Source organism: Acipenser ruthenus, chromosome 4, assembly GCF_902713425.1.
Source record: "Acipenser ruthenus chromosome 4, fAciRut3.2 maternal haplotype, whole genome shotgun sequence".
NCBI classification, from domain to species: Eukaryota; Metazoa; Chordata; class Actinopteri; order Acipenseriformes; family Acipenseridae; genus Acipenser; species Acipenser ruthenus.
Genome location: NC_081192.1, coordinates 15,610,073 through 15,635,358, shown reverse-complemented (window position 1 = coordinate 15,635,358; position 25,286 = coordinate 15,610,073). Strand labels below are relative to the sequence as shown.

Genomic DNA, 25,286 nt, shown 5'->3' with positions numbered 1-25,286 from the left:
ACATTTGAGACCATGTTGTATAGGAGACTGCATGGTCTCACAAGTGCTTTCCTGCCTTTCAAATGTGACAGATAAAATAGTAAACATTTATTTATTTAATTGTATTTTTTCTTCTTTGTCAGGTGGACTCTAAAATCTCCCTGGGGATTGCTGGTATCCTCATTGTGCTCAGTTCTGTTGCCTGTTCCCTCGGTATCTTCAGTTACGCAGGAATTCCCCTCACACTCATTGTCATTGAAGTTATCCCGTTCTTGGTGCTGGCTGTTGGTGTAGACAATATATTCATTATTGTCCAGACCTATCAGGTATTGATTTTAAAATCTATCATAATTATCTCCTCAAATCTACAACCAGTTTATTTTGCCTTTTACTCTGCATTTGTCCTGTTAAACACAGTAGTGCCCATAAGTACAGTATTTGATACTCATTCAAACTGTCCGAAAGTACGGTTACTACTTTATAAATGTTTAATTTCAAAGTTTTGTTGTACTGTAAGTACTGACACCCACTCCAAACAACTTGGAATCTACAATATTATAATATAATAGGGATATATTTTGTCACTCAACAGATCAGATCATCAGCCTTTTCTGCTTGAAGTTTAAGTCTAAATTGTAAACTTACTTTTTTGAATGTGCTTTTATATAATTGGTTGTAACTGGAATATATATATATATATATATATATATATATATATATATATATATACACACACACATACATACAGGCTAACTTCACTATAACGAACCCCCATGGGACCTGGAGAAATGTTTGTTATATCAGCGTGTTCACTATAATAGGGTTTGGCATTTCTGTATCAGAATAATGACAAAATGGCAAATTTTAATTGAACATCAACCTATAGTACTTTTATGAAGATTCCTTCACATTGATCAACATTTAAACGGTGTTGTGACAAGGTACTCGTGTCACGTGTGGGTAACGGCATTGCAAGACAGAGACACATGGATGGAGTTGGAGATGGAGTTGAAATGCCGGCACAGGCGCGCAGGATTTATTAACCAAAAAACAGAAAGTAAACAAACGGGTCATGTGATGCTACTAGCGGTGGTAACGCACAGAGGACACATACAGAAGACTGTACAAAAGACAAAATAAAACACAGTACAAAAACTACAAATAAAAGGTGCCACACAGGGTGAGAGCTAGCCTTACTGAGCGAGGCGAGTACATGGGGTGAAGGGTGTTATATAAAAATACATTTGTATTGTATTGATCAACAAGTGCTTGATTGTGATATTTTTTATAGTAATGCCCATAGCAGTAAGTGCTGATTTTGATTAAATGTTTCAACAATGGGGTAGAAGCATCAAGACCCTTGGTCCATTACTCAAACTATCACAAGTTCTGAATCCAGTCAAGCACTTGTGGACCAGTACAATACAAATGTATATTATTTATTTATTTATTTATTTATTTATTTATTTATTATAAATATAGTTGTCGACAATTTTTTATCCTGGTTTTTCTCCCCAATTTTGTATGCCCAATTTTTATCTGTATCCTCGACTCACCGCTCGCAACCCCTCCTCCCCCGCCGACTCGGGAAACGGCGGCTGGAACACGCGTCCTCCGAAACGTGTTCCTGCCAATTCGTCATTTTTCACACTGCTGATCCACAGCGAAGCCACCAGACCTATAGTGCCGGAAGACAACACAGATCTGAATGGCTCCACTGCAGACCCGCAGGCACTCTATCATATATAAAATATATGCATCCTGCCTCCTTTTAATTTTTTAATTTGACACCATGCTTTACTTGTAACTCGACACTTATTACCGGTACCGAAGGGATAAAAACTATTAAAGACTAGTGAATAACTCGATACTGTCGTTTCACGTGATTGACCTCTGACTGGAAACGGATCGTTCATTCATTCATTCATTCATTCATTCATTCATTCGCAACTACCTAGTGCAGCTGGTTACAGTGTCATAACGAGTGAAGCGAAAAATTAGTTCTTGTTCAATTGGCTTTAAAGCTCAGGTTATTTGGGATAACAAGCTTGTCAGTAGATATTTCAAAGCGTGTGTTTTTGCATGCGAAACAATTGACAATGTTTGATTTTTTAGGGCAGCAGTGTGGAGTAGTGGTTAGGGCTCTGGACTCTTGACCGGAGGGTCGTGGGTTCAATCCCTGGTAGGGGACACTGCTGCTGTACCCTTGAGCAAGGTACTTTACCTAGATTGCTCCAGTAAAAACCCAACTGTATTAATGGGTAATTGTATGTAAAAAATAATGTCATATCTGTATAATGTGAAATAATGTGTATAATCTGATATCTTGTAACAATTGTAAGTCGCCCTGGATAAGGGCGTCTGCTAAGAAATAATAATAATAATAATAATAATAATAATAATAATAATAATAATAATACTTCTGTATAATGCACATTTGTTAACTTTTTTGCTGTTTAAGCCATCAAATTAGACCGTGCAAGCCAATACCTAAAAGTATAGTAACAGTTTGTTCATAGTTTGTAGTTGGATTGTTTTCGTAAAAATAATGCTGTAGTTATTTTATTAATTCTTATTTCAATCAAACTATACGAGTTGTACCGAGTTTGTACAGTACTGTATACTGTAATTGATTCATGCACTGCAGTTCTTTCAACCATTTTCCTAAGGACATTTAATTAAAAATAAACTTGTAAATACTGTAAACGTGCAAGTTCTGCTTGTTATATGCATGTTAATGCCATGACTCATGTGCACCCGTGGTTAACTCGACACTAAATGGCATCCCCGTTGGGTGTCGAGTTAAATGAGGTTGACTGTATGTAATTTCTAACACAGAGCGACCATGTCTTTCTAGTCATTCAGTAACTGTTGTTTCCTCCTTAGCGAGATGAGCGGTTGTCTCAGGAGGAGCTTCACCAGCAGATTGGTAGAATTCTTGGCGATGTGGCGCCCAGTATGTTGTTGTCCTCATTCTCTGAGACTGTTGCCTTCTTCCTGGGTAAGAGCACTCATTACACCACTGTGGTCGAATGTAGCAAATTACTCCCCACTTCTCCCTTGTTTAGTTTTTTTCTCGTTTTGAACTGAATTTCTTGTTTAGGTGCGTTATCCACCATGCCTGCCGTGCGCACCTTTTCCCTGTTTGCGGGGCTGGCAGTGTTTATTGACTTCCTGCTTCAAATCACATGCTTTGTGAGCCTGCTGGGTCTGGACATCAAGCGACAGGAGGTGAGACAGTCAAACAGGCAGAAAACCGAGCCCACAAACATAGGGCTCTCTAGAAGCAAGTCTAAAGAACGAATTGTAATGGATAGATATTACTTGCTGGAAGGAGTTAGGTTAAATTTATTAGCTAGTACTGTAACTGCACTCCACCATGAACCAGCTTTATATATTTGCGGTGCAATTCAAATACACGTTTCAGATAAATTAAAGAAAGTAGGTTTACTGTTGTTTGGCAATTTACAGCATTAAATATTGAATATATATATATTCCATATTTTGTGGTTGACAGAGCAATCGCTTGGATATTCTGTGCTGCCTGAAACAGGAGGAGGGCACTGAAGAAAAATCTGATGGATTTCTTTTCTGGTTTTTTAAAACCCTCTATGCCCCATTCATACTGAAAGAGTGGGTGCGGCCTATTGTGGTAAGTTTTAAGACCGGACGTGAAGGAAAATATTATTAGAAACCCATGTGCTAGCTTGATTATTATGAGTCATTCTTTGAGCTTTTAAACGAGTCCTGGCTTCAGTCAACATCTGCAAAGTACCAACACAGACCTGTCTTGGTCTGACTTTGTTACAATTTCTGAAGGCTTACCATACTTTCTTTGAAAGAATGATGTTTACGGCAGTCTGCTCTTCTTTTTTGTATGGGTGTATTTTTATATAATACTTTTCAAGATATACAGTCGATGTTGTAAACAGCATAGTTTATTTTATTTGAAAAGCAAAGCAAAATTAAAAACGCAGTGGTGTTTACCACTCTGCTTTTATATTCAATCAATCATTCAGTCTGAATGTACATGTTTATGAACATCAAGTTATTCTGCATTTGGAGTATGACGTCCAGTTATACAGATATATATACAGATGCCTTGGGCAGCCCTGAAAAGTCTACATGTATCAGCATAACCAGACATCCAGATACAACATGCCTTAAAACGGGTGTGCTGGTGTGCACTACTGCCATTTTATTAGAACACAACTCCACCTGGCATGTATGTTTAGGTGTAAGTGTTTAGATTACTTCAGCTTTTCAGCTAGTCTTGTTTTGGTCATGCCTGGCTGGCAGAAAGAGGATATGAAACTTTCTATAGTAGCCATATGCTTTTAAAATAGCACGGATCAATTTAGCCACATGAATACAGTAGTTCTTTTAATATTAAAAAAAGAGGTTTAGGTATAAACTATTGAATTTTTTTTTTTCACAATTTTCATTAAGCTGCTAAAATCTAGTGAGTAGATTTTCAGAAAAGACCTTCAGGGTGTACTGTACAGGATGTTTGTTCCAACTGTAAATGCCATGTTTTGTTGTCTCTTGCAGGTAGCATTGTTTGTTGGAATTTTGTCCTTTAGTATTGCTGTGGTCAACAAAGTGGAGATTGGCTTGGACCAGAAACTCTCAATGCCTGATGTAGGTGAAATCTAAATTAACAAATACAAATGCAGTACAGTATGGCATTATTCATTTTCATTATATAATAACAGATTACTAATTTATGAAATACTTTGGCAATGTGAACCAATATTTTTATTAACTTATAGCAGGGTATAAAAAACACTCCCAGTGATTATTCTCTTTTCATGTGTGTTCAATTTGGTCGGCAGCATCATTTTACCTTCTCCTTAAATCTCTGTAATGGATAAAAGAACACCCTGTTGTGCTTTTCTCTGTAGGATTCATATGTGCTGGATTATTTTGAGTCCTTAAGCACATACCTCCACTCTGGCCCGCCAGTGTACTTTGTAGTAGAGGAAGGCCACAACTACACTTCACTGGAGGGACAGAATATGGTGTGTGGGGGAGTTGGCTGCAACAATAACTCTCTGGTACAGCAGGTCTTCACGGCTGCAGAGATCGACAACTAGTAAGTATTCAGAAAATCATATCCCTGTGAGCTTATGCAAAAATCCATTTGCATTGTATAGGGACCAAAAGAAAGATTCACTAAGATTGCTTTAGTGGCGTGTTAAAGACAGCACTCCAAAAAAGAGATCTGTTTCTTGTTTTCTTCTTGATGGCTAATTTTCTTTATCTTCCAGCACAAGAATTGGCTTTTCCCCCTCCTCCTGGATTGATGATTACTTCGACTGGGTTAAACCCCAGTCAACCTGCTGCAGATATTACAACACTACAGTACAGTTTTGCAATGCTTCAGGTAAACATTTATATGGGAAACAGTCTATTTATTACAGATCAAAGGCACTGTTAGTTTCACTTGTCAGTGATAGGAAACAATCTGTTACCTTCCCAAACTTCTGTCAAACATAAAGCTTCAGCTGGTAATTGGTTTTGAGGCACTTCTGAGTTTCTTTTTTCATGCATGCTTTTGTTGTCATATGAATAAAAAAAGTCATTTTTAAAATGGTGTCTTTTTCCTCTTCTAGTGGTAAACTCGTCCTGTGTCCGTTGCCGCCCTTTGACTGATGAGGGGAAGAAGAGACCGCAAGGAGAAGACTTCATGGAGTTTTTGCCGATGTTCCTGTCTGATAATCCCAACCCCAAATGTGGAAAAGGGTACGCTCATGAGTGTCCATCAGTATTCCATGCGTTTCATTTCTACAGTGGTTTTGATCAACCATGCAGTTGCTCAGTAGTAATCTTATTTTAAGGCTTATCATTTTAAAATATGTTAGGGCTAATATTATAGAAGAAATGTACAAAAAATAGATTTTTTTTTTTTTTTTCATTGATTGAGACTTTCTGGCACTAGATAACTCCTGATAACCTTTGAATGGTGAAATGTGTTTTTTAACCCTTGGAATGTTGGATATGAATGAACCAAGCGAACATGATTGATTGCTTGCTCTAATGCTCTTTCTTTGTATTGCTTGGTGCAGGGGCCATGCAGCATATAGTTCTGCAATTGACCTGATAAACAATAAAACAGATGTAGGAGCCAGCTACTTCATGACCTACCACACTGTACTGAAAACCTCCCCAGACTTCATAGACGCAATGAAGAAGGCACGCAGTTTAGCAGATAACATAACTGAATCTATGGGGCTCACAGGCAAAGACTATCGGGTCTTTCCTTACAGGTAAACGCTGTGTTATTTTTTTTTTAGATTAATATTATTATTACCAGTATAATGTATTGGCAGTTACATAGTAGTTATGAGTTTACATAATGTAAGGCTTGTGTATTACTTCATAATAAGTTGGTTCAAAAGGCAATGTTAGAGGAGAGTACACTGTATCAAGAGGTGTACACAGCAAAAGGACATCGTGCAGCTGTTTTGTCTTGCTTACAAGTCTCACTCACCTTTCTCATTCTCACTTCAGGAATTTAAAGGTGTAGACACACATTTCAAACAGTGTTACCAATAGAAGTTACTTATTTTATGTCCTACAATAAATTGGAGGTTGGAGAGACACAATCCTGGGCTGTTAGGGGGTATCTGAAGACCAAAGTTGAAATCCACTACTGTAGACCATTGTCTTACACTGATGACTGTGTTTCAGAGGTACTGCTGCAGCAACTGCTTTACACTCTAGTAAATGGTCCTTGGTAGAAGCAACTCTGTCGCGTTCTTTGCGATCATAAATCGGTTGCTAAGCTGATTAGATAAAGAAGACCCTGAAGGGTTTACAGCAATAAAAAGTGTGCTGCTGACAACATGCTACAAAGAAGTCATTTGAAGAGTTAAAAACAAGGGCGTTGCAGCAGGTGGTATTTGTTCCATGTGACTGGGTTGTGGCTGATACACACTTTTATTTGGAACTTTTCATGTTTTTTACTAGTATTGTTTAACTTCTTTGTAAATAATTGATTTCTATTGGACTAGTTTGTGTGAGGCTTTAGTTTAATTTAGGAGATGTTGGCGGTTCCGTTGATCTTATGGAGGTGGAACTAAATACCTGTGTTGTCTTAACATCTCTTGTTACAGGCAGGATTAAATGCCCTAAAGAAACTCCAATGCATTGATACTGTGGACATCTGATTTTATTTATTTTTTAACCTAGGAGCCCAATAAATGAAAATAGATCAATAAACCACACTGGGTAGGATTTTCAAAAGGTCGTAAATGATAACTCCAGTGCTAATCAAGAAATCGGTATGTAGCATTGATTTTGGCATTTTCAAGCGGTCGTTATGCCGATTTCGTTGTTAAATAATCGTCCTAATGTGATTTCCGAAATTATGTTGATTTACGAAATAATGTTAATATCTTAACGAGCAGTGCTTCTTACGGCTATTTCTTTTGTTTGCGTGGGAATCCGTGTTAACTGTCATAATTTATCAGGAGTTAATTTGCACTTGGAAAAGGAGGGTTTTAATTAACGAAACAGTATATAACTTGCCTTGAAACAGAAATTTAACAGACCGCGGTTGAAGATACAGAGAGAGAGAGAGAGAGAGAATGTACAGGACCAGAGTTAATTTCTTAGACAACCTGGATAATTCAATATTTGTAGTTATGAAAATATTTAGCCTTTTCTATACTTTGGTTATGAAGGAGATTTATTCACTTGTTTTAACCATTTGTAACCTTACGGAACGTTTGTTCTATTGCTAAAATGATAGACCGTTATTTGCACGAAGTGTAATGTTACTACCAAGAAATTATCAATGCAACTGTAGCCTATTTGAATTCTGCATACATACATTATATGTAGTGTTCTGCATTTTCGTTTTTTATTTTAAAAACATTTTAAATTGAGGGTTTTTTTTTTACATATATTAACTTAAAATAGGGATAAAATCGGTAATAAATAGTTTTTAATTGAAACATCTGTAAAAATGGGGGGGGGGGGGGAATCTCAGTATACACACTTTACACGTGGAATATGATGCGTAGCAGTTCTGGTTTCATGTATGATGAAGCAGAATATGTGCAAGTCAAAGCCACATTTTCCCATGTTACCTTGTACTTTGCAAATGTTTGGGCAATCGCTGTGCTGACAGAGCTAGTATCTGCAGAAGGTATGAACGTGACATCAGCACAAAACAAGCAAGGTTTATTTGCCTTGAAATCATAAAAAGAAAATTGACAGAACAAATTGAAAGCACAGCGCTTTGACAAACTCATTAACAGTCATTCTGCGCTCTCTCTTTATTACAGTGTGCGTAAAAGCCTCAAACTGATTGCTTGTCTCTCAGTTCACTTTCTTGTTTTAGTTTTAATGTGTTGCATATTTTTCAATATGTTCTTTTATTGTCAGTGTGAACATGTACCTCAATGCAGCAGTATTTGCAACGCTACTCATCATCTGCCTCATTTTTGACCCACTTCTGCTATTTTTGCTTTTTGTATACTTTGAAACATTAATTTTCTTTTGAATATTCATAAACTGATTTACGTTTTCTCCCCATTTTTCATCCACTAAAAATATTATATTTTAAGTATTTCAGTTTAGTTTTTGAACAAGCTAGTAGTTACTACGCCCAGCAATTGCCACAATAATCCGACTGATTGGCCAACATAATCGGGTGATAATGTGTGCATTTCAAAGAAAATAGTATCGGGGAAAGTATTGAATAATAGACAAAAATCAGGTATGAATCAGTAAAAAAATAAAAAAATAAAAAATCTTGTAATTTTTCGGTAAAATTCAGAATAACTCGGAAAGTGGAACACTAAGTATATGACAGCTGCCCTCTACTGTAGATTTTATTTAAATTATACAAGTGAAATCTTGGTTAGAAAACGGCATATTAGATATTACAATAATGTTTCCTTGGCTTTTAACACCATGTCTTATCCACATAAGAATAAAGAACAGACGTCAAGGGCACACAGATCCACTAGGAATGTGATCGAGATCATTGACATGGATTTTGACTTTATGTACAAAGTACACTTTCACCTTCACATGTTTGTATGCATGTAAAATGTTCTTATAATACTGTAAGTGTTCGGTGGCTACTTCTAATCATGTTGAGTTGATTTATCGCAGAGGCGAGCAGAGAGTACCAGAGAAAATGCATGATTCGAAGAACAATTAATTATACAATTCTGTATTAAGTAGGGAATTTTCTATTGTAATTTTAAAAGCTCAATAAATATATAATGAAGTGTTACATACATGGTATACATGCATAATATAGCTAACAACTACAAACACAAATGACGCTTAAAACGTATTTATTTATAGCCTACAATCGTACATACAAAAATACATACAAAAGTAGATGTCAACATAAGAAAATAAATTCCAACCAATATAGATAGATGGCTTACGGTATTTTTTTTTTCTTTTTAACCAAAAAAGATTGCAAAATGCACATTAAAGAGTTGTATATAGTAAGCTTTGGCTAACTATACTATAACTTTTATTTATTTGTTTATTTATGTATTTATTTTTAACCTGTGCCGTCTGATTTTTACCCACACGCCAGATAATCATAAATCAGCATTTTATATGTGACGTGTGCTAAATAAATGTACATCCTGCATGACAAAATGCACAATTTTAAATGAAGTTTACAAATTATACCCAGCATACGGTAGATATTCCCATTATTTATTATTTCCATTTGGCTGCTGCTTGCTGGTGGGAGAGCCTCCTCCGTATACGCTAGTTGTTTCCGTAACAGCGAAGCCCTGCTTCCATTCATTTTTCTTGATCTGGTTAACATGCATCTTGATTAACGAGTTCCCCATATCTAGTCGTTGATAGAGGAAGTGATGTAGGTGACCTGTGACAATTAAGCTTTTTAACGAGAAATGCATGCATTAACGACCTCGGACTCAATTTCTAGTGACTCAGTTTCTGGAGTAGTCGTTAGGGCTCTGGACTCTTGACTGGAGGGTCGTGGGTTCAATCCCAGGTGGGGGACACTGCTGCTGTACCCTTGAGCAAGGTACTTTACCTAGATTGCTCCAGTAAAAAAAACCCAACTGTATAAATGGGTAATTGTATGTAAAAATAATGCGCTATCTTGTAAGTCGCCCTGGATAAGGGTGTCGGCTAAGAAATTAATAATAAATAATAATAATAACCGGGGACCTCCTGGTTACAAGCCTGTTTCCTTAACCACTGGACCACACAGCCTCCTATAATGTACTATCTCAATACATTTTGAATTAAAAATCAATTTTTGATCGGCAATATAAATTTATATTTGCTGACTGAAGACCCCTCAGGGCTACTAGCCCTTTTTGTGTGGACGTTTCATAAACTGCTGCATAATAACTATGCAGTTTACATTGACTGCAAATGCAACATCAGCCTGCCTGTAAAGGTCCGCGGGAGGTAACCAGGGTGAGCGTGCAGCTGACTGTGTTGTGATTTTAAGTTGGTTTGTTTCCTCTCTGCAGCGTGTTTTATGTGTTCTATGATCAGTACCTGACCATTGTGAATGACACCATCTTCAACCTGGGCGTGTCGCTGGCTGCTATCTTCATAGTGACCGCGGTCCTGCTGGGTTTTGAGGTCTGGTCAGCTGTCATAGTAGCCCTGACTATCGCCATGATCATTGTCAACATGTTTGGAGTGATGTGGCTCTGGAGCATCAGCCTGAATGCCGTCTCGCTCGTCAACCTAGTCATGGTGAGGAGCAAAGCCAGGGAGAGGGACCAGGGGGTGGGGATTTCTAAAAGCAGTTTCTGTGGATGCATATTTACCAAACTGTTACACCCCTAGCATTCATGTTTATAACTGTATATGGTGTCTCAAGTGCACTCTATATGAAAAATATGTATGCATTTATCTATTTATGACTTCCTTAACAAGCCCTGAAACAAACATCTAAACACAAACAAACATCTTTGCTCAGCTGTCTCCTCCTAAAATCATGTGACAAATAACAGTAACTTGGGTTTCATAATATGCTTTTTCTGTGCAGAATATGGAGTAATACGCAGAATCTTTATTGACAGTTTATGAAATGCATTTTCACATCCTGTTTAGTTTTTTTTATTTTGTGTGGTCATGTTAAAACACAAAGCTGCGTTTTGAACTGGTCCAGCCCTTAACCTCTTGTGTTCATATTCCAGAGCTGTGGAATCTCGGTGGAGTTCTGCAGTCACATAGTTCGAGCCTTTTCTGTCAGTACAAAGACAACCCGAGTGGAGCGTGCCGAGGAAGCACTGGCTTACATGGGCTGCTCAGTAAGTAGACCAGTTACTGCTGGAAGCTTACTTTAGTTTAACCCATTCAAAGGCTCAATTCTAAAGAGTCCAACTAAATTCTTTTGACCTCAACATTATCTAGTTTCATTTTAGTACTTCTACGATTATGATTGAATGAGAATCAGAAAGTTTTTTGGCGCCATATTTACACCCAAGTGACTTCTTTAACAAGCACTTATTCTGAGGTAGATAACTCTTTTTTGTTTTTATGGAAACTAAAAATATGTACTTTTCACAGAACACTGTGAATTAAAATATATTATTTTAAACTCCATCGAGTGTAATTTGATACACTCACAACTGGCCATTGATTTAAATAAAATCACTACTTTTGTATCTAATTGTTTTTATTTGCAGGTATTCAGTGGTATTACTTTGACCAAGTTTGGTGGCATCATTATCCTGGCTCTTTCTAAGTCACAGATATTCCAGATCTTCTACTTCAGAATGTACCTGGCCATTGTACTACTGGGAGCTACCCATGGCTTGATATTTCTTCCTGTGCTTCTCAGTTATATAGGTAAGGAACCAGGGCTTTATGGCTTATTTAAACTATATGGAATTATACTTTTTTTAAATCTGCTTTCTTGTTAATATTATCACACACTTTTGAAATAGTTAACAAGCTATCATACGTACATTTAGTAAATGTCAAAGCAGAATCAAATATAGGTGTCAGCCTTATAATCCCTGTGTAAGTACCCTGTGCATGCCAACGCTCTTGGTTCAGTAAACTAATTTTGTCTGTAGACGAGACTGATTGCAGGGTTTGCTCTGAATGTGCAAAAAGGCTGCCACCTGCTGGAGCTAAAGAATCAAATGTCCTTTTTATTTTAAGTGCAAAGTACGCTTCCAAATGTACCTCATATATTCATTATATAAGTTGTTTTGTCATGTTCATACAGTAAGTATACTGACTGTTTATGTATTGTATGCTTATACTTTATGTAGTAAAATCATTTTTGATGTAAATTTACAAAAAATTGTATTTTCATATATATATTTAATTTTCAGGTCCACCAGTAAATAAAGCAAAGGTCCTGGCTGCAAACAACCATTACAGAGGCACAGAAAGAGAGAGGCTCTTGAACTTTTAACCGTGGCGGTAACAGTCATTTTTTTAAGATGCTACATTTTACTTTTAACTGAACTGTGGAGCAGCTTTGAGATCCATGAACCACTGACTCTGATGCAGAGTGTCTATGATTACCTTCACACTAATACACCATTAAAAAGAGACGCCAGGATACTCATCGCTTTGCAGTTAAGAAGCATAGGTATTGCAAGAGGTCAATTACCTAACAGGTTTGGCGACTCATTTTGTACTGATTCTGGAGTCTTGTCAAGTTCTTGTTTCAATTTAACTTTTTATTTTGCTCACTCACGGCCATTTGGGGTTTTTATACAGCCATTGATCAGGGGGGGGGGGGTTATAAGCTAAAGTTCCAAGTGTGGGCATCTGAGAGATCTGCATCAAATGCACTAATGTCTTCAAAAATGCAAAACCAATGCAATTTCTTTTCATTAATATTTCTGGGGGGAAATACCAAAATGCCAACAAGTTCCAGCTGGAGAGACCAGTGCACTAGTATCTTTTACTACTTGCCAGAACACATAAAAAGAGTGTATATATACATATAATTTTATTAAGCAGGAAAGCATTTTTATATATAATGAAATCAGATACTGATAAAGCTCATTAGCTTTTGATCAGATACAATAAATTAAGTGTACAGCCTAACTTTAAACACAGAGAGCTCCAAGACATGTTAGTTCATGATGCTGTGAGCTTCATTAGTGCTTCCCCTCCGAAAATGTGCTTGAAGTAAGCAACATGTTCCTCGCAGTGCTCGCCTATAGGAAATAAAGTTACAGTTACTTCTGTTCTCTGTACTGATGGGCAGCATCTACTTGATCACCCTAGCCTAGACTAGAAGATGCCTGTAGGGGGCGATGATATGTATTTTTTTATTGTATGAGCTGCTTTAGGCAAAACCGATGAATGACTTTGCTGCCCAGTCAAGGTGGGATCATAGTAAAGCATGAATTTCAACTAATTTGAACGAAAACAGTTTTGAAAATCATTGTAAAATTGTATAATGCTCTAAACTTTTTTTTTTTTTTTTTTACTAAAATTGATTATTTTAGATTTATTATAAGACCAATACTGTTGGTATATTGGATTACGGTGCAACATTAATGTAGAATTGTGTTCATTAAAGCTGTCCAGAACACAACAATTTACCCAGTAAGGAAATGTGTCCTTATTTTGTCCATTGTATTGTTTTTTTTTTTTTTTCTCTTTCTATGCATTTTACTCTCTCTTATGCAATTTTACTTTTTTTTGGAAATTGTGAAGTTGGATGGGTGAAACTTTGAGTAATATTTTATGGAGAATGAATATTTGTTGTTCCATTCTTCAAGATTTTTAAATAAAAGCACTATACAATTAGAATTCTCCTGTGGTTTTGTTTGATTCTATTTATCAATACAGCAGAAACAATGGAACACTCTGTCCCTCCTACAATTACTTACCTGGAGTAAAATGTGGGCTTCCGCGCAGCCTCTGATTTCTTTGCTCAAAAAACCTGAAGATGGTGTAGAAGAGCATCTCCTCTCTCGTCTGCCTTGCTGCGTCCAGAAATTTGCGTGCTGATATGTTGTCATGTCCCCCGACGCCTCTGATAAACCTCAGTGCCCCCAGCACTTGCTGTTTGGACAGCAGGACCTCCACTATCTCATCATTGGACATAGACAATCTCTGCCAAAGCACAATCGCAGCAGTCACAGAAAGACAAGACTTCACACAAATGTAATTTCCAGTTTCACTATTGGTTAGCCAGCATTTGTAATATTTCTTTTCAGCTTTGTGTTTGGATCTTCCAGATGAGATGATACCTTGGGTGCACTACTAAGCTGAAATGATTTGTAATTGAAATGTACTGTTCTTGAGTCTATCTTCTATTCTATAATTGCCCACTGAATCCCACGCGTTGCACTTTTCGGTATCTATCAGTCTGGTCTTGCTGATCAGAAGCCTCATCTTGCTTGGGTCTGCTGGCATCTCTTTGGAACACCATTTTAGTTCCAGTTTCCATTCCTTTCCTGGCCTCTTATTTGGTTGCACTTATTATGAAATTGCTTCTTTCTTTTGACTGGTCTGTTTTACTGTGGATGTGTGTTTCTGCTTCATGTTAAGTTTCTGCATGTATAGCAAGAGATGTCTCATCAACAACAGAGACCTACCTTCAGCATGTCAAGAGACAACTGATGAGCTGGTGGGTAAGTGCTTTCAAGCGACAGCAAGAGGCAGGCCTAGAAAATATACATTTCATCAGCCCAGAGGCAAAAAGTAATTCATTACTAAGGTAAAAAAATATATATATATTTAGAGTGCAATTAATATTTTTATTTATATTTTCCCCCCAATTTGGAATGTCCAACTGTGTTTTTTTTTCTCCTCGCTGCAGTGAGTCCCCACACAGCACAGATGTTCTGAGGGTGTGTGAGCATCCTCCGATCTCACAAGCCTAAAGCCAGAATTCCCAGCAAAGTTTGGCCTCTTTGCACAGCCCGGACTCGAACTGGCGCGGTCCAAGCTGTAGGACTCATCCTGCACTCCCAGCGGCAGTGCTTTAACTGGATGAGCCACTTGGGGACCCCATTTTTCATTTTTTCATTTTTAAATAACTGGTGACTAGTTTAGCCAGATGTTAAGCTGGTATGAGGGTTAAATCAGATGTGGATTTTTAAGGAGTCCACTTCAGAAAACAGTGATGTACGCAAACCCTTTTTAAATGTATAAAACACATTTTAGAAGTTTTTTTTATTAAAATAGACCAAGAGAAGGAGATGTGATACCTTTTATTGGACTAACTAAACAACAATTAATCACAAGTTTTCAAGACATCAAAGGTCTCTTCTTCAGGTGAAAGTAGGAAAGAGATTTTATCATTTCTTATACATAGTACTTTTTTACACAATCAGAATCAGAGACCACCCTAACACTGAGTATGATTTTAAAAAGGGAACAAAATTGTTTTGTGGGGCAAGGGGAAGCGAAAAAAGTGTTGTGTTTTATTAATACATTGAATAAAATTGCAGGAACGCCATCCTGTACTTAAATATAAGATGCTGACTTTTAAAGGCAAGAGACAATTACTCTTACCAGTGGTTTGGAGTCACTGAGAACATGGTACTGCAGAAACTGGTGAAGCATGTAGAAGAGGTTATGATGGACAAGAGTCTTGAGGACAAGTTCATACAGGTAATGCTGGAAAACAGAACAAGTCATGTCATTCTGGATAGAGGCAACATTGACAACTGAAAATAAGAGACGGAAATTGACTATTTCAAATGTTATCCTTTTGATTCTCATTTAAAATGTTTAAGTGTACAATACCTGCACTGTAATCTGGAACTGGTTGAGTGACCGGATGTACTCCATCAATACTGCAATTATGAACTTGTGAGACACATCCTGTTAAGGAACAACACAGTTTTCTGTTACACCAAGACCAGAAGAAAATACCACCGATTTTTGTTTAGCAGATGTAACTTCAGGAAACCAGACAAAAGTAAAGTACTGAAGCTGTTGTTTTGTCAATGTTAAAACTTACCCAATACTTTTATAGTAAAGAGTAGTAATATAATGTTCTAGAAACAAATGAGTGCATTACAGTTTTAGCATTACACTCAAAACATAAGCAGAATGAAACCATTTTCTTTTGTGACATATTTAACGTAATATTTGGTGAACATGGAACGGTGTTATGGTATTGCAGGGAATACCTCAGCTTGTACACATACACAAAACAAGGGTCTATTAGTGGGAATTTTGCCTACAACTGACGGCCAAAAATGAGGCATTTATTACATAAGTTGTTTCGCCTTCTATGGAACCACGATGGGATATATTTTCAGAAATGAACTTGTCTGTCGCCATTTTTTTTTTCACATGTAACAAATCTTACGTATACATGTTCGCTTACTTTCTTCTCGGTGAACACAGACAGGACGTGTGTGTACATGTCAGACTGGTCAATCACAGCTTGCGTGCGTACTGGTCTCTTCTGTGCTGGGTTACCTCGACTTTGACCAGTCTCCCCTGCCTAAAAAGAAGCAGAATTTACTGATCTGCAAGAAAACTAAAATGCATTCTCTAGCACTGATCAGTTACAGCCTGAATACTGTATCCTGTGTATATATACCACCAGTCATCATTTACAGTTAACACTCATCAGGTTCATTTACAACGGGGTGTTAATATGGTTTGGAAGCGTGTTTTTCACCACCATGCAAATGAATGAATTCTGTACACAGAAGGCATGCTCACCACAGGGTAGCTTTGTTCAGCTTCCAGGTATTCCTTATACACCTGATTCAATTTGTCAAACACGGTGGCAATGACAGACAGGTTGCCTTTGTCGGATCCATTGAGCACTAAAATAGAAAGAAAAAAAGTCAACCTAAAAAGCTGAAACATCCCAGCAAAGCATACATCGAGTTACTCAGATTCAAAAGCCTAAATCCAAGCCCTAACGATTCAAGTACTGACTAGTCAATATTATTACAAAAACAACCCTGATTAGCAAACAATCTTGGGCTACCTAATGCAGCAGACCACAACTTGCGCTATTCGGGGGCCAGCGTAACCAGCCATTAAGGCGTAGAATTGTACTAAACTTGTATGACTCTACCCACGTTTCCGACTAAACAAAACACATTACATTTTAACAATTAAAAAGAAAATTATGAATTCTACATTGAACCACGATGCATCAAAAATAAGCACTGGATGACAGAATTGTTCATGAAGCAGCAACCTGGTACAGCTCCTCTACTGTACTATGATGATGAGACCCCTGCTAATAAATAAGCACTGGATGACAGAATTGTTCATGAAGCAGCAACCTGGTACAGCTCCTCTACTGTACTATGATGATGAGACCCCTGCTAATAAATAAGCACTGGATGACAGAATTGTTCATGAAGCAGCAACCTGGTACAGCTCCTCTACTGTACTATGATGATGAGACCCCTGCTAATAAATAAGCACTGGATGACAGAATTGTTCATGAAGCAGCAACCTGGTACAGCTCCTCTACTGTACTATGATGATGAGACCCCTGCTAATCTGCGTCTGCTTTCACAGACCCAGATTAGCACATATCTTGGACTACCTAATGTTTCCTTACGTAAGGTACTACAAGATTAGTGCTAATCAGGTTCTGTGAAACTAGCCTTAAGTGCCTCTGGACTCCCAGGTGCATTCCGGCAAGCTCCCTCTAGCTGTCTGGTATTTATTGTTGCTGTTTAGGATGCATATACTGTTTGTGTGGAAACGTACGCTGGAAACAAACCGACACAATCACCATCTTGCAGTCCCGTCTCTGCAGGAGAAAGTCTATCAGCTTTCCTTTATCTTTCATAAGGTTAACAACAGGCTGCAGCTTCACCTGGAGGTACCACAGGTACCCTGGAGAGGGGAGAGGGGAGAGGGGAGAGGGGAGAGGGGCAGGGACAGTGCTCACAACACTATTATTCTTAAAACAAACATGTTGTACAAATACCTGCTGTATCAGGAAGTCATTTTAGTGCTGTTTTTTTTATAAATGTAATTTGACCAACACGTCCCTCCAGAGAGGTGCAGGAAAGACTGTGAATTTTAATTACAGTAAACCGTCGCATATCCAGAGGGACCAGAGTAAAGGCGGACATGTAGAAAGTCCGATGAATTAATCCTGTTTTAAATACCATTATACACAGCTGTAACAATTATTATATCCACACAATTGTTTTGAGATTCAGCATGTATTAGGGAGCTCCCCTAAATCCCTTGTTTAGAAAAATACAGGGTATTAATGCCGGTGAGAGTAGCTGTCTGCCGTGTGGGTGCGTGCATTCACTGCTGAGTGACAGGCAGGAGAGCGAGAGGTTGAAGTTGATACACCCCACAGGCGAACAGGATTTATTTACATATCAACACAATGAACCGCTCACATGACACTACCAGCAATGGTTACACAGTGTACAAAAAGTATAGTAGGATCTACAATATCTGAACTAATCTTCTCTGTTCAATAATAAACTAATGTGGCTGCAGAGGTTGATTATGGCAGATAAACGGTTAGGGCAGATACGTGACAGATTACTGTATTCCCCTTCAAATGGAGAGATAATATTATTTAGGCACCCCAGACTGTACTAGCTACCTGCTGTCTTAAATTGAGTTACTTCTCCAAGCTCTTTTCTCAGATCTGCTATCTAAGAGTTAAAACAATGTTAAGCACTGTGTCAAATAAAACCATTACATATTGCTAATTTCTATTTTATTGCTGTAGTTTAGTTTTAAAACATAAAATACTATTACTGCATGTCTGCTGGGGAAATTGGTGAAAACACCACTATTTTATTTTAAAACTAGAATAAAATTGAAAGCTTTACTGTTAAACAATGTTACTCTCATAATATTTTAGTTAATCTCAATATAATAAATGAACTGACTTCACATGGACAAAGCATTAAAAAAGAAGTACCTTCACTGGCACTGATTATGATGTCTGGCTGGAAGACACTCCAAGTAGAAGAATCTAAACGTTAAAGAAAATCACAAGTCTGCAGAAATAAACCTAAAGTTAAAAACGAAAGTGTTACAAAACAAATGGCTTCTTGCTGTGCTACTGTTGACAGTTTTTAACAGCAATATTCTGGTTCTCTGAGAATAATGGGTAACTGCTTCCGATTTCTGTGCCATACACCCTTGAGAAATTCTATCTACTGGTGCAGTAGGGTAATGACACATCAACTTGGAATCTGATTGGATGAGATGAACCATGAGATTTATGCCTTACAGTAGTGTTTTGAAGCAATGTTTGTATATTACAAAAAGGATACAAAGTTCACACGGTACAGGAGTTGGTGTAGTTACCGCTGCAGGACCTGCAGAAAATAAATAAATAAGATCATGAGAGAAAATTATATTTATTTCATTGACATGCTGTCTGAAGGTTAGTCAGGCCAGTTTGCCTACCTGTCAATGGGATCTTGTACGGGTGGATGGATCGAGCAGGCAGCACTGGCTGATGGATGTTAAGCGTACCTTCTGTGTCTCGTAGCTTAATGTCAAATATCATGGAGGTCTGTAAAAAAAATTTAAAAAACCCACACACTATTCAGATGATTCAAGTCTCTTTATATTTGAAGTAATTCTAGCTATCAAAACAGTTACATGAATTGCAACAGTCATGCATGCCAATTCACTATATAGGTCTCAAATGTGCAGTTTTGAAAGAAACACGTTTTAGCAAACATGCATTTTCTTTTTAAAATCCCGGTATCTGGTACTACACTTGGTTAAAGAAACTTCCTGGGTCATTTCACCTGGAGACTGGACTGTCCCCACCCCTTTAGGGTCTTCTTTCCTGTCAATAACCCACCTGCTGCTTCCCCTAATGACCACCATGCTTTGCAGCCAGTTAGATGATTTGAGCTTGAAGACACTGCTGAGGTGAAATGAGTTTGGAAGTAAAGCAGTAACTGGAAAACAAGGCAAGAAAACAGAGTTTTCTTTAACCTAATATGGTAACAGATATCATGGTTTAAAACGAAAATAGGTTGCGGTAAGAGGCACACTTGGAACCTATATATAGTGAATAAAAGCAGGTAAGATTTATGAAATTATTTTGTTAACTACAACCACTTGAACCATCAGAAATTCAAACAAAACCAACTTTTTAAAAGTATGAAATGACTGTCATCAACTCACCTGGGAGCTCTGGTGATGAACCACCACCAAGTTATCCACCACATTCAGAGCGAACTTGCCAGTGGTGTTCAGCTTTAACACGTGCATTTTCTTACAGGTGCCGTCCCTGTATTACACGATGATGGGACACATTAAATCATCATCCAGTATGCTAATTTGTAAGGAGTAAATTAACAAAGGTTCTGAAACACAGCTCATTTTACCTGGGTAGATGATAAAGGATGACCTCTGCTCCTGGATTGTTTAACGTTCTTGAATGATGTTTCAAGTACCTAACATAAAGTTGCCCATATCTAACAAAAAAGACAAGTGATGATGTAGAGGTCTACACTAATGCCGTACAGGTACGTGTTGTATCCTTTAGTGTAACATTTTAATTTGAACCCTTTAGTCTTAATTGAGTCTTAGTACTTATTCAATATTTTTTTAATCATACAGCATATACTTTGTTTTAAGTGATAAACACCCCTACTTACACTTTAACAGATAACGCCACAGATGAAAAGGCAACAAGTATCTCATACGTACATGGTGACCATGGCAATGTCTCTTTCTGACAGGCTCAGTTTTGCTGGCTTAGGGACAATTGGTAATTCTATTTCAAACTTTGACATTTTGGACATTGTTCCATTCTGCAAAGTAAAACATGATATAATTATAAATCAGATTGGATTGCAACAATGCCATTTTGATGGTAGAGTTACAGTCCCCTTAGCTTATTGGCTTAAACAGACTGACATCATTGGCTCAGAATGAGTAATACGGTTCCAAAATATCTGGATCCAGATGCTGCAGATGTTAATGCTGAATCAAATAAATGGGTTTCAAACAACCCACATGGGTTCAGACATGCAGAAACACAATTGGATATTAAGTTATAAGGGTACAAAAAATATCCAGTTTTTCAATTCTTTTAGTGGGGGTTTAACCCAGCATTTAGTACTTCAGTGCAATCCTCCCACAACACAGAACTTTAAAAAGGTAGAATGAATTCCTATTATAGGGATGTTCACTATGCAAGAGGGGAATACATGCTAGCCATAATTACAGGCAACCAGGCCTGTCCAGCATTTTTATACATGACCCTAAGCATGCTGGGATGTTATTTGCTTAATTAACGCATGAGCCACACCTGTGTGGAAGCTCTTGCTTTCAATATACTTGGTGTCCCTCATTTACCCAGGTGTTTCCATTTTTTTTGTCAACTACAGTGGTGGCCAATGGAGTTCTAGCTTTAATAGCCTCCATTAACTCCATTAAGCTCAATTGGCCGAGTGCCGCCCAGAGGGAGGGAGGGTTAGGTCATTGAGGTCAACATTAGATTCCATTGAGGACACAAACCTCCCTGTACTTACCTTGAAGAAAAAAGGCTGGAGCACGTTCCCCTGGACTGTGGTGGACAGCAGAATAACAGATGTTACAGGACAGTACATATACCAGTTAACATTGATGCTTTGACTCTTCTGCAGCTTCAGACTGCGCTTGTCAGGCAATACCTGAAAAACAGAGATTTATATATAGAAGAATATTGCAATCAGTCCATTAAAACATTTATTTGCACTTTTTATTTACAAACAAAAATATAATAATGCATAAGATACTGACGGAAATTCTTTGTGATCAAGTTGCTTTTTTTTATTACATGATTTCCTGGCTATGAAAAAAAACAAAAAAACAGTTTACCTGGTAGAACTCAATCCCTTGGTCAGTAATGAAGACAATTTCATTCCAACTGGTCCAACAAAAACCCAGGATACTGGCATTCTTGGTCTACAGTTCACAGGAAACAAAAAATGTTAAACAAGGTAAAGACAGCCCATCTGTAGAATTGTCTTGATGTTACCTTGCATTCTTGGGAATATTCCAGATGAAGTAAATCAGGAATAAAGTTGATGAACTCCTAAAATATACAAAGTATAAAAAAATTATTACCAGTATGCTGAACATCCATTACAATATTTAGAACTAGTAAAGACTCTCTTCCCCTTAAATTGAAATGGTTATACTAGTTATCTAAACAAACTAATAATGCATTTAATAAAATCTTCTTGTATAACTGAATTCTGTACTTTACAACTGTCACAACCCTTATAAAATGTGTACCATTGTAAAAGCATAGCCAAGTGTAATGCAGTGTACTGAAAGCATGGCAAAGCATAGGTAAGCATTGTAAAGACCAGCGAGGTACGGTAAAGCATATTAATAAACATGGCAAACCAGGGTAAACTATGGTAAATGAAGAGTATAACCATAGGGAAAGCATGGGGTAAAACTGCAAATATACTGTGCAAAATACCATGGTAAACTTTATATCTATACCAGACCAACTGTGCACATTGCTGTGAAAACACATCACTAATCACTTACAAGTGTTTGTTCACCAATAAATACACAAACAAACAAACAAATAAATAAATAAATAAATAAATAACCCTTACCACTGATTTGGAGGTTCTCTGGACTGCTAAAATCTTGTTTCCAAAAGAAAACTTGATGCACTTCACCTCTCCTTTATCATCCATTCTGAAAATGAGAGGCAAAGCTATGAATCCCCCCTTTACATCTGCTTGAAATTCACACACACATTCTAAAGAACATGCAAAGCTTATATTTAACCCAGAACTATCGTAAAAGTACAATGAAACATTTAGCATTATTGTGAAAGCACTAGGCTATGCCTTACCACAATTTATGTTTTACATTTTAATAAGCTTGGAGGCTCTTGCTTTCAAACCACAGACATCTAAAGGTTTATTTACATTTTGGTTACAGTTGGACATGTCATTGTGTTTTTATTGAGAAAACAGAACCGCTTTTGTTACCAACACATTCAGAGGATTACAAAGGCAGGCTTTGTTTTAATGTTGCTGTTTTTTTTTTTTTTTGTTTGTCTATGTCTAGATATTTCATTTCAGTTTGATGTACAGGCAATGAGAATTCACAGTCTAGAACTGATGCAGATTTAATCGATCACACAGATAACTACTGTAGGCGTTCTCATAGTATTTCATGAAGCAGAAGTGGTTCAAAAACAAGCTTCATGTGTGTCCATACAGTGGTTCAGAGAAAACAAAGGTTTCCTTGGGAGGAATCTATCCGATTGGTTTTCCCTGTAACTCTGGGACCACTGTATTGACTTGAAACAAGTCTTAACCACACCTATAAAAAAATGTGATCTTGACTTTGATGTCCCATGCAAAATGTCTGTCGAAAACAAAAGAATGCGTTTCTTAAACATTTTTATGTAAAAAGGTGTGCAGATTAAATTCAGGAGATGATGCAGTCAAAGGTAACGGTCTGGTGGTCATCTTTGGCAGGTGGGTCTGCAAATGTTCTGCCCTAACACATGTAAAAGTGGAAGACTGATCAATTGTAGGAAGGTAAGCTCGCAGGTTGTCTGTTTACACAGATTGTTTATGACCACCAGAAGCTGAAGCTGAGGGCCACTAGATGGTCATTTTAATTGTTTTGATACCTGAAAGCGACACTACTTTTGTCATCTGGTCCTTTCACAACTACACCTGTAGCACCACCAGATCGAACTGCAAATACCTACAAACAAAAGAAATGAGCACTTTCAAACTCACTGTTATTCACACATGGATTCATTCTACTGGATTTTTTGTACTCCAGTTCACTGTCATTGGAAATGGAAACAGTATTACAGATTTTTCTCATATGTGTACTGTTTCGGAGTTGCTATGGTGCTAATGTAATGAACTGAAGATTTTTTTCCAGTTTTTCACTCTGGAAATCTGGTAAACCTACGTCAATAACTTTGAATGTTGCTCCCAGTGACAGCTACACATAATTGATGCAAACTTCTGCCAAGTCGTTATATAACGAGCTACTGTCAAGTTACATGCTTTGTCAAAATTTTAAAACGTTATAATGTAACCCAACAAAACTTGACAAGGCTGCAGGTAATGTTACCCTATCTGCTAAGTCATAGTTTTATTATGCAAAGCAACACTTTTGATTACAATTAATGCAACTCAATTTTGAGGGAGTCAATAACTGTGATCGGAGAGGACAGAATAGAAAAATGCAAAATACATTTCGAAACTGTGTCATCCTGTCACGATCCCTATTGACTTATCGGACTGTTTTTTTCTTACCTGTTTATTTGCTTCATCGAAAAATACATTGTTGACGCTCGAGGCGTTTTCAAACTGGACCGGATTATCGCAAAGCTCTAAATAGTGTTCTTCGCTCATTATTAAAGTAAATGTCTACTTTTAATTCTGCTGCCCGAGCTTTGCAATGGTCTCCCCGTCTCGCTCAAAATTCTGGTTCCCGTTTACACACTCATGTGATCAGGGGCAGCAGGATTCTTAAAGGAACAGTATTGTTTTGTTCTATTTCTTTACAGACAGTCAGTTTGTGTCGGTGATATAAATCACGTGCCACTGCTGTAAATTCTAAATTAGATATATCAGTAATACGAAAAAGTGGATTGCTATAACCTTCATCCACTGCAATGTATGCTCATTTGAGGATTGACAGATCGGCAGACGCATTCGTATACCCCCAGCACATTATTAGGATATTCTCAATATATGTATTTTTTAGGTTGAGCACAATTGGAAAAGATACCTGGAGGGATCTCCACGCTGGTCCCGGAAAGCCCCAGTCCTGCAGGTTTTCCAGGTGTCTTACATCATCAATGGCTAAAGATCTGGAGCACCTGTAACTGAGCGCTCGGTTGAAACGAAAACACAGAAGACCCGCGATAGCTGTACCAGGACCAGTGTTGGAGACCCCTGACTGTATTCAATACAATATAATCCGTTTCAGAATATGGTTAATAACTGTAGATTTATAAAATACAATATTCTACAGCTTTCAAACCTCGTGTAATACAAAAATGAAGCTAAGACTAGAAAGAGCTTTTGTGGTGAGTTAATTATTTTCAGATCTATTTTTTCTGTACAACATTTTCAATATTTGTTATCAGGTTTATATAAAAAAAACAGTTTTCATTGTTTGCTTTTTCTACATGATATGCTCAGTAGTTACAGGAGGGATGTAACATTTTGAGACCTCTAGTCTTCAGAAGCCCTATATATACACATTATATATATATATATATATATATATATATATATATATATATATATATATATATATATATATATATATAGAATGTGTGTCTATGTTACATGGATCAATGTTCTAAAAATTACGTTCTATAAAAATGAGCCTCCTATATGTTTCGGATTGCATTTCACTAT

At 37.3% G+C, this 25,286-nt stretch overlaps 2 protein-coding genes across 4 annotated transcripts in view; one reads left to right on the top strand and one right to left on the bottom strand.

Moving 5' to 3' along the window:
- The window catches only part of LOC117400156 (NPC intracellular cholesterol transporter 1-like), a 29,896-nt gene extending 16,484 nt beyond the window's left edge, over positions 1-13,412 (top strand). The window contains exons 13-25 of the mRNA XM_033999614.3: positions 123-305; positions 2,866-2,980; positions 3,083-3,210; positions 3,497-3,631; positions 4,531-4,620; positions 4,884-5,074; positions 5,250-5,365; positions 5,595-5,724; positions 6,048-6,248; positions 10,473-10,704; positions 11,151-11,264; positions 11,643-11,805; positions 12,300-13,412. Coding sequence (XP_033855505.3) covers positions 123-305; positions 2,866-2,980; positions 3,083-3,210; positions 3,497-3,631; positions 4,531-4,620; positions 4,884-5,074; positions 5,250-5,365; positions 5,595-5,724; positions 6,048-6,248; positions 10,473-10,704; positions 11,151-11,264; positions 11,643-11,805; positions 12,300-12,382 — 1,881 coding nt within the window. The 3' untranslated portion in view covers positions 12,383-13,412. The remainder of the gene's footprint in view (positions 1-122; positions 306-2,865; positions 2,981-3,082; positions 3,211-3,496; positions 3,632-4,530; positions 4,621-4,883; positions 5,075-5,249; positions 5,366-5,594; positions 5,725-6,047; positions 6,249-10,472; positions 10,705-11,150; positions 11,265-11,642; positions 11,806-12,299) is intronic.
- On the bottom strand, positions 12,914-24,752 carry LOC117400157 (regulator of MON1-CCZ1 complex-like). 3 transcript variants are annotated; one of them, XM_059022074.1, is made up of 20 exons: positions 24,649-24,752; positions 23,528-23,604; positions 22,491-22,575; positions 21,896-21,952; positions 21,736-21,822; positions 21,408-21,548; positions 20,581-20,684; positions 20,256-20,345; positions 20,053-20,158; positions 19,318-19,426; positions 19,182-19,226; positions 18,824-18,877; positions 17,635-17,763; positions 16,621-16,727; positions 16,277-16,396; positions 15,688-15,765; positions 15,454-15,558; positions 14,532-14,600; positions 13,821-14,046; positions 12,914-13,139 (listed from the first exon to the last, which is right to left on the bottom strand). In XM_059022074.1, exons 3-20 carry the CDS (start codon positions 22,572-22,574, stop codon positions 13,060-13,062), a joined length of 1,791 nt encoding a protein of 596 aa, XP_058878057.1. In that variant the 5' UTR covers position 22,575; positions 23,528-23,604; positions 24,649-24,752; the 3' UTR covers positions 12,914-13,059. The 3 variants fall into 3 exon arrangements, with proteins under 3 accessions (XP_058878057.1, XP_033855506.3, XP_058878056.1); XM_033999615.3 differs by lacking the exon at positions 24,649-24,752 and adding an exon at positions 24,171-24,369; XM_059022073.1 differs by lacking the exons at positions 17,635-17,763; positions 24,649-24,752 and adding an exon at positions 24,171-24,369.
- Positions 24,753-25,286: the final 534 nt, after the last annotated feature.

Excerpts from the sequence above, each read along its gene's own strand:
- LOC117400157 (XM_033999615.3), bottom strand. The coding sequence starts at position 24,269 with ATGAGCGAAGAACACTATTTAGAGCTTTGCGATAATCCGGTCCAGTTT. Across the intron at positions 20,346-20,580 it reads GACATTGCCATGGTCACCAT|ATATGGGCAACTTTATGTTA; the intron begins GTACGTATGAGA and ends CTTTTTTGTTAG. Across the intron at positions 17,764-18,823 it reads CATAATCAGTGCCAGTGAAG|GGTACCTGTGGTACCTCCAG; the intron begins GTACTTCTTTTT and ends TCCCCTCTCCAG.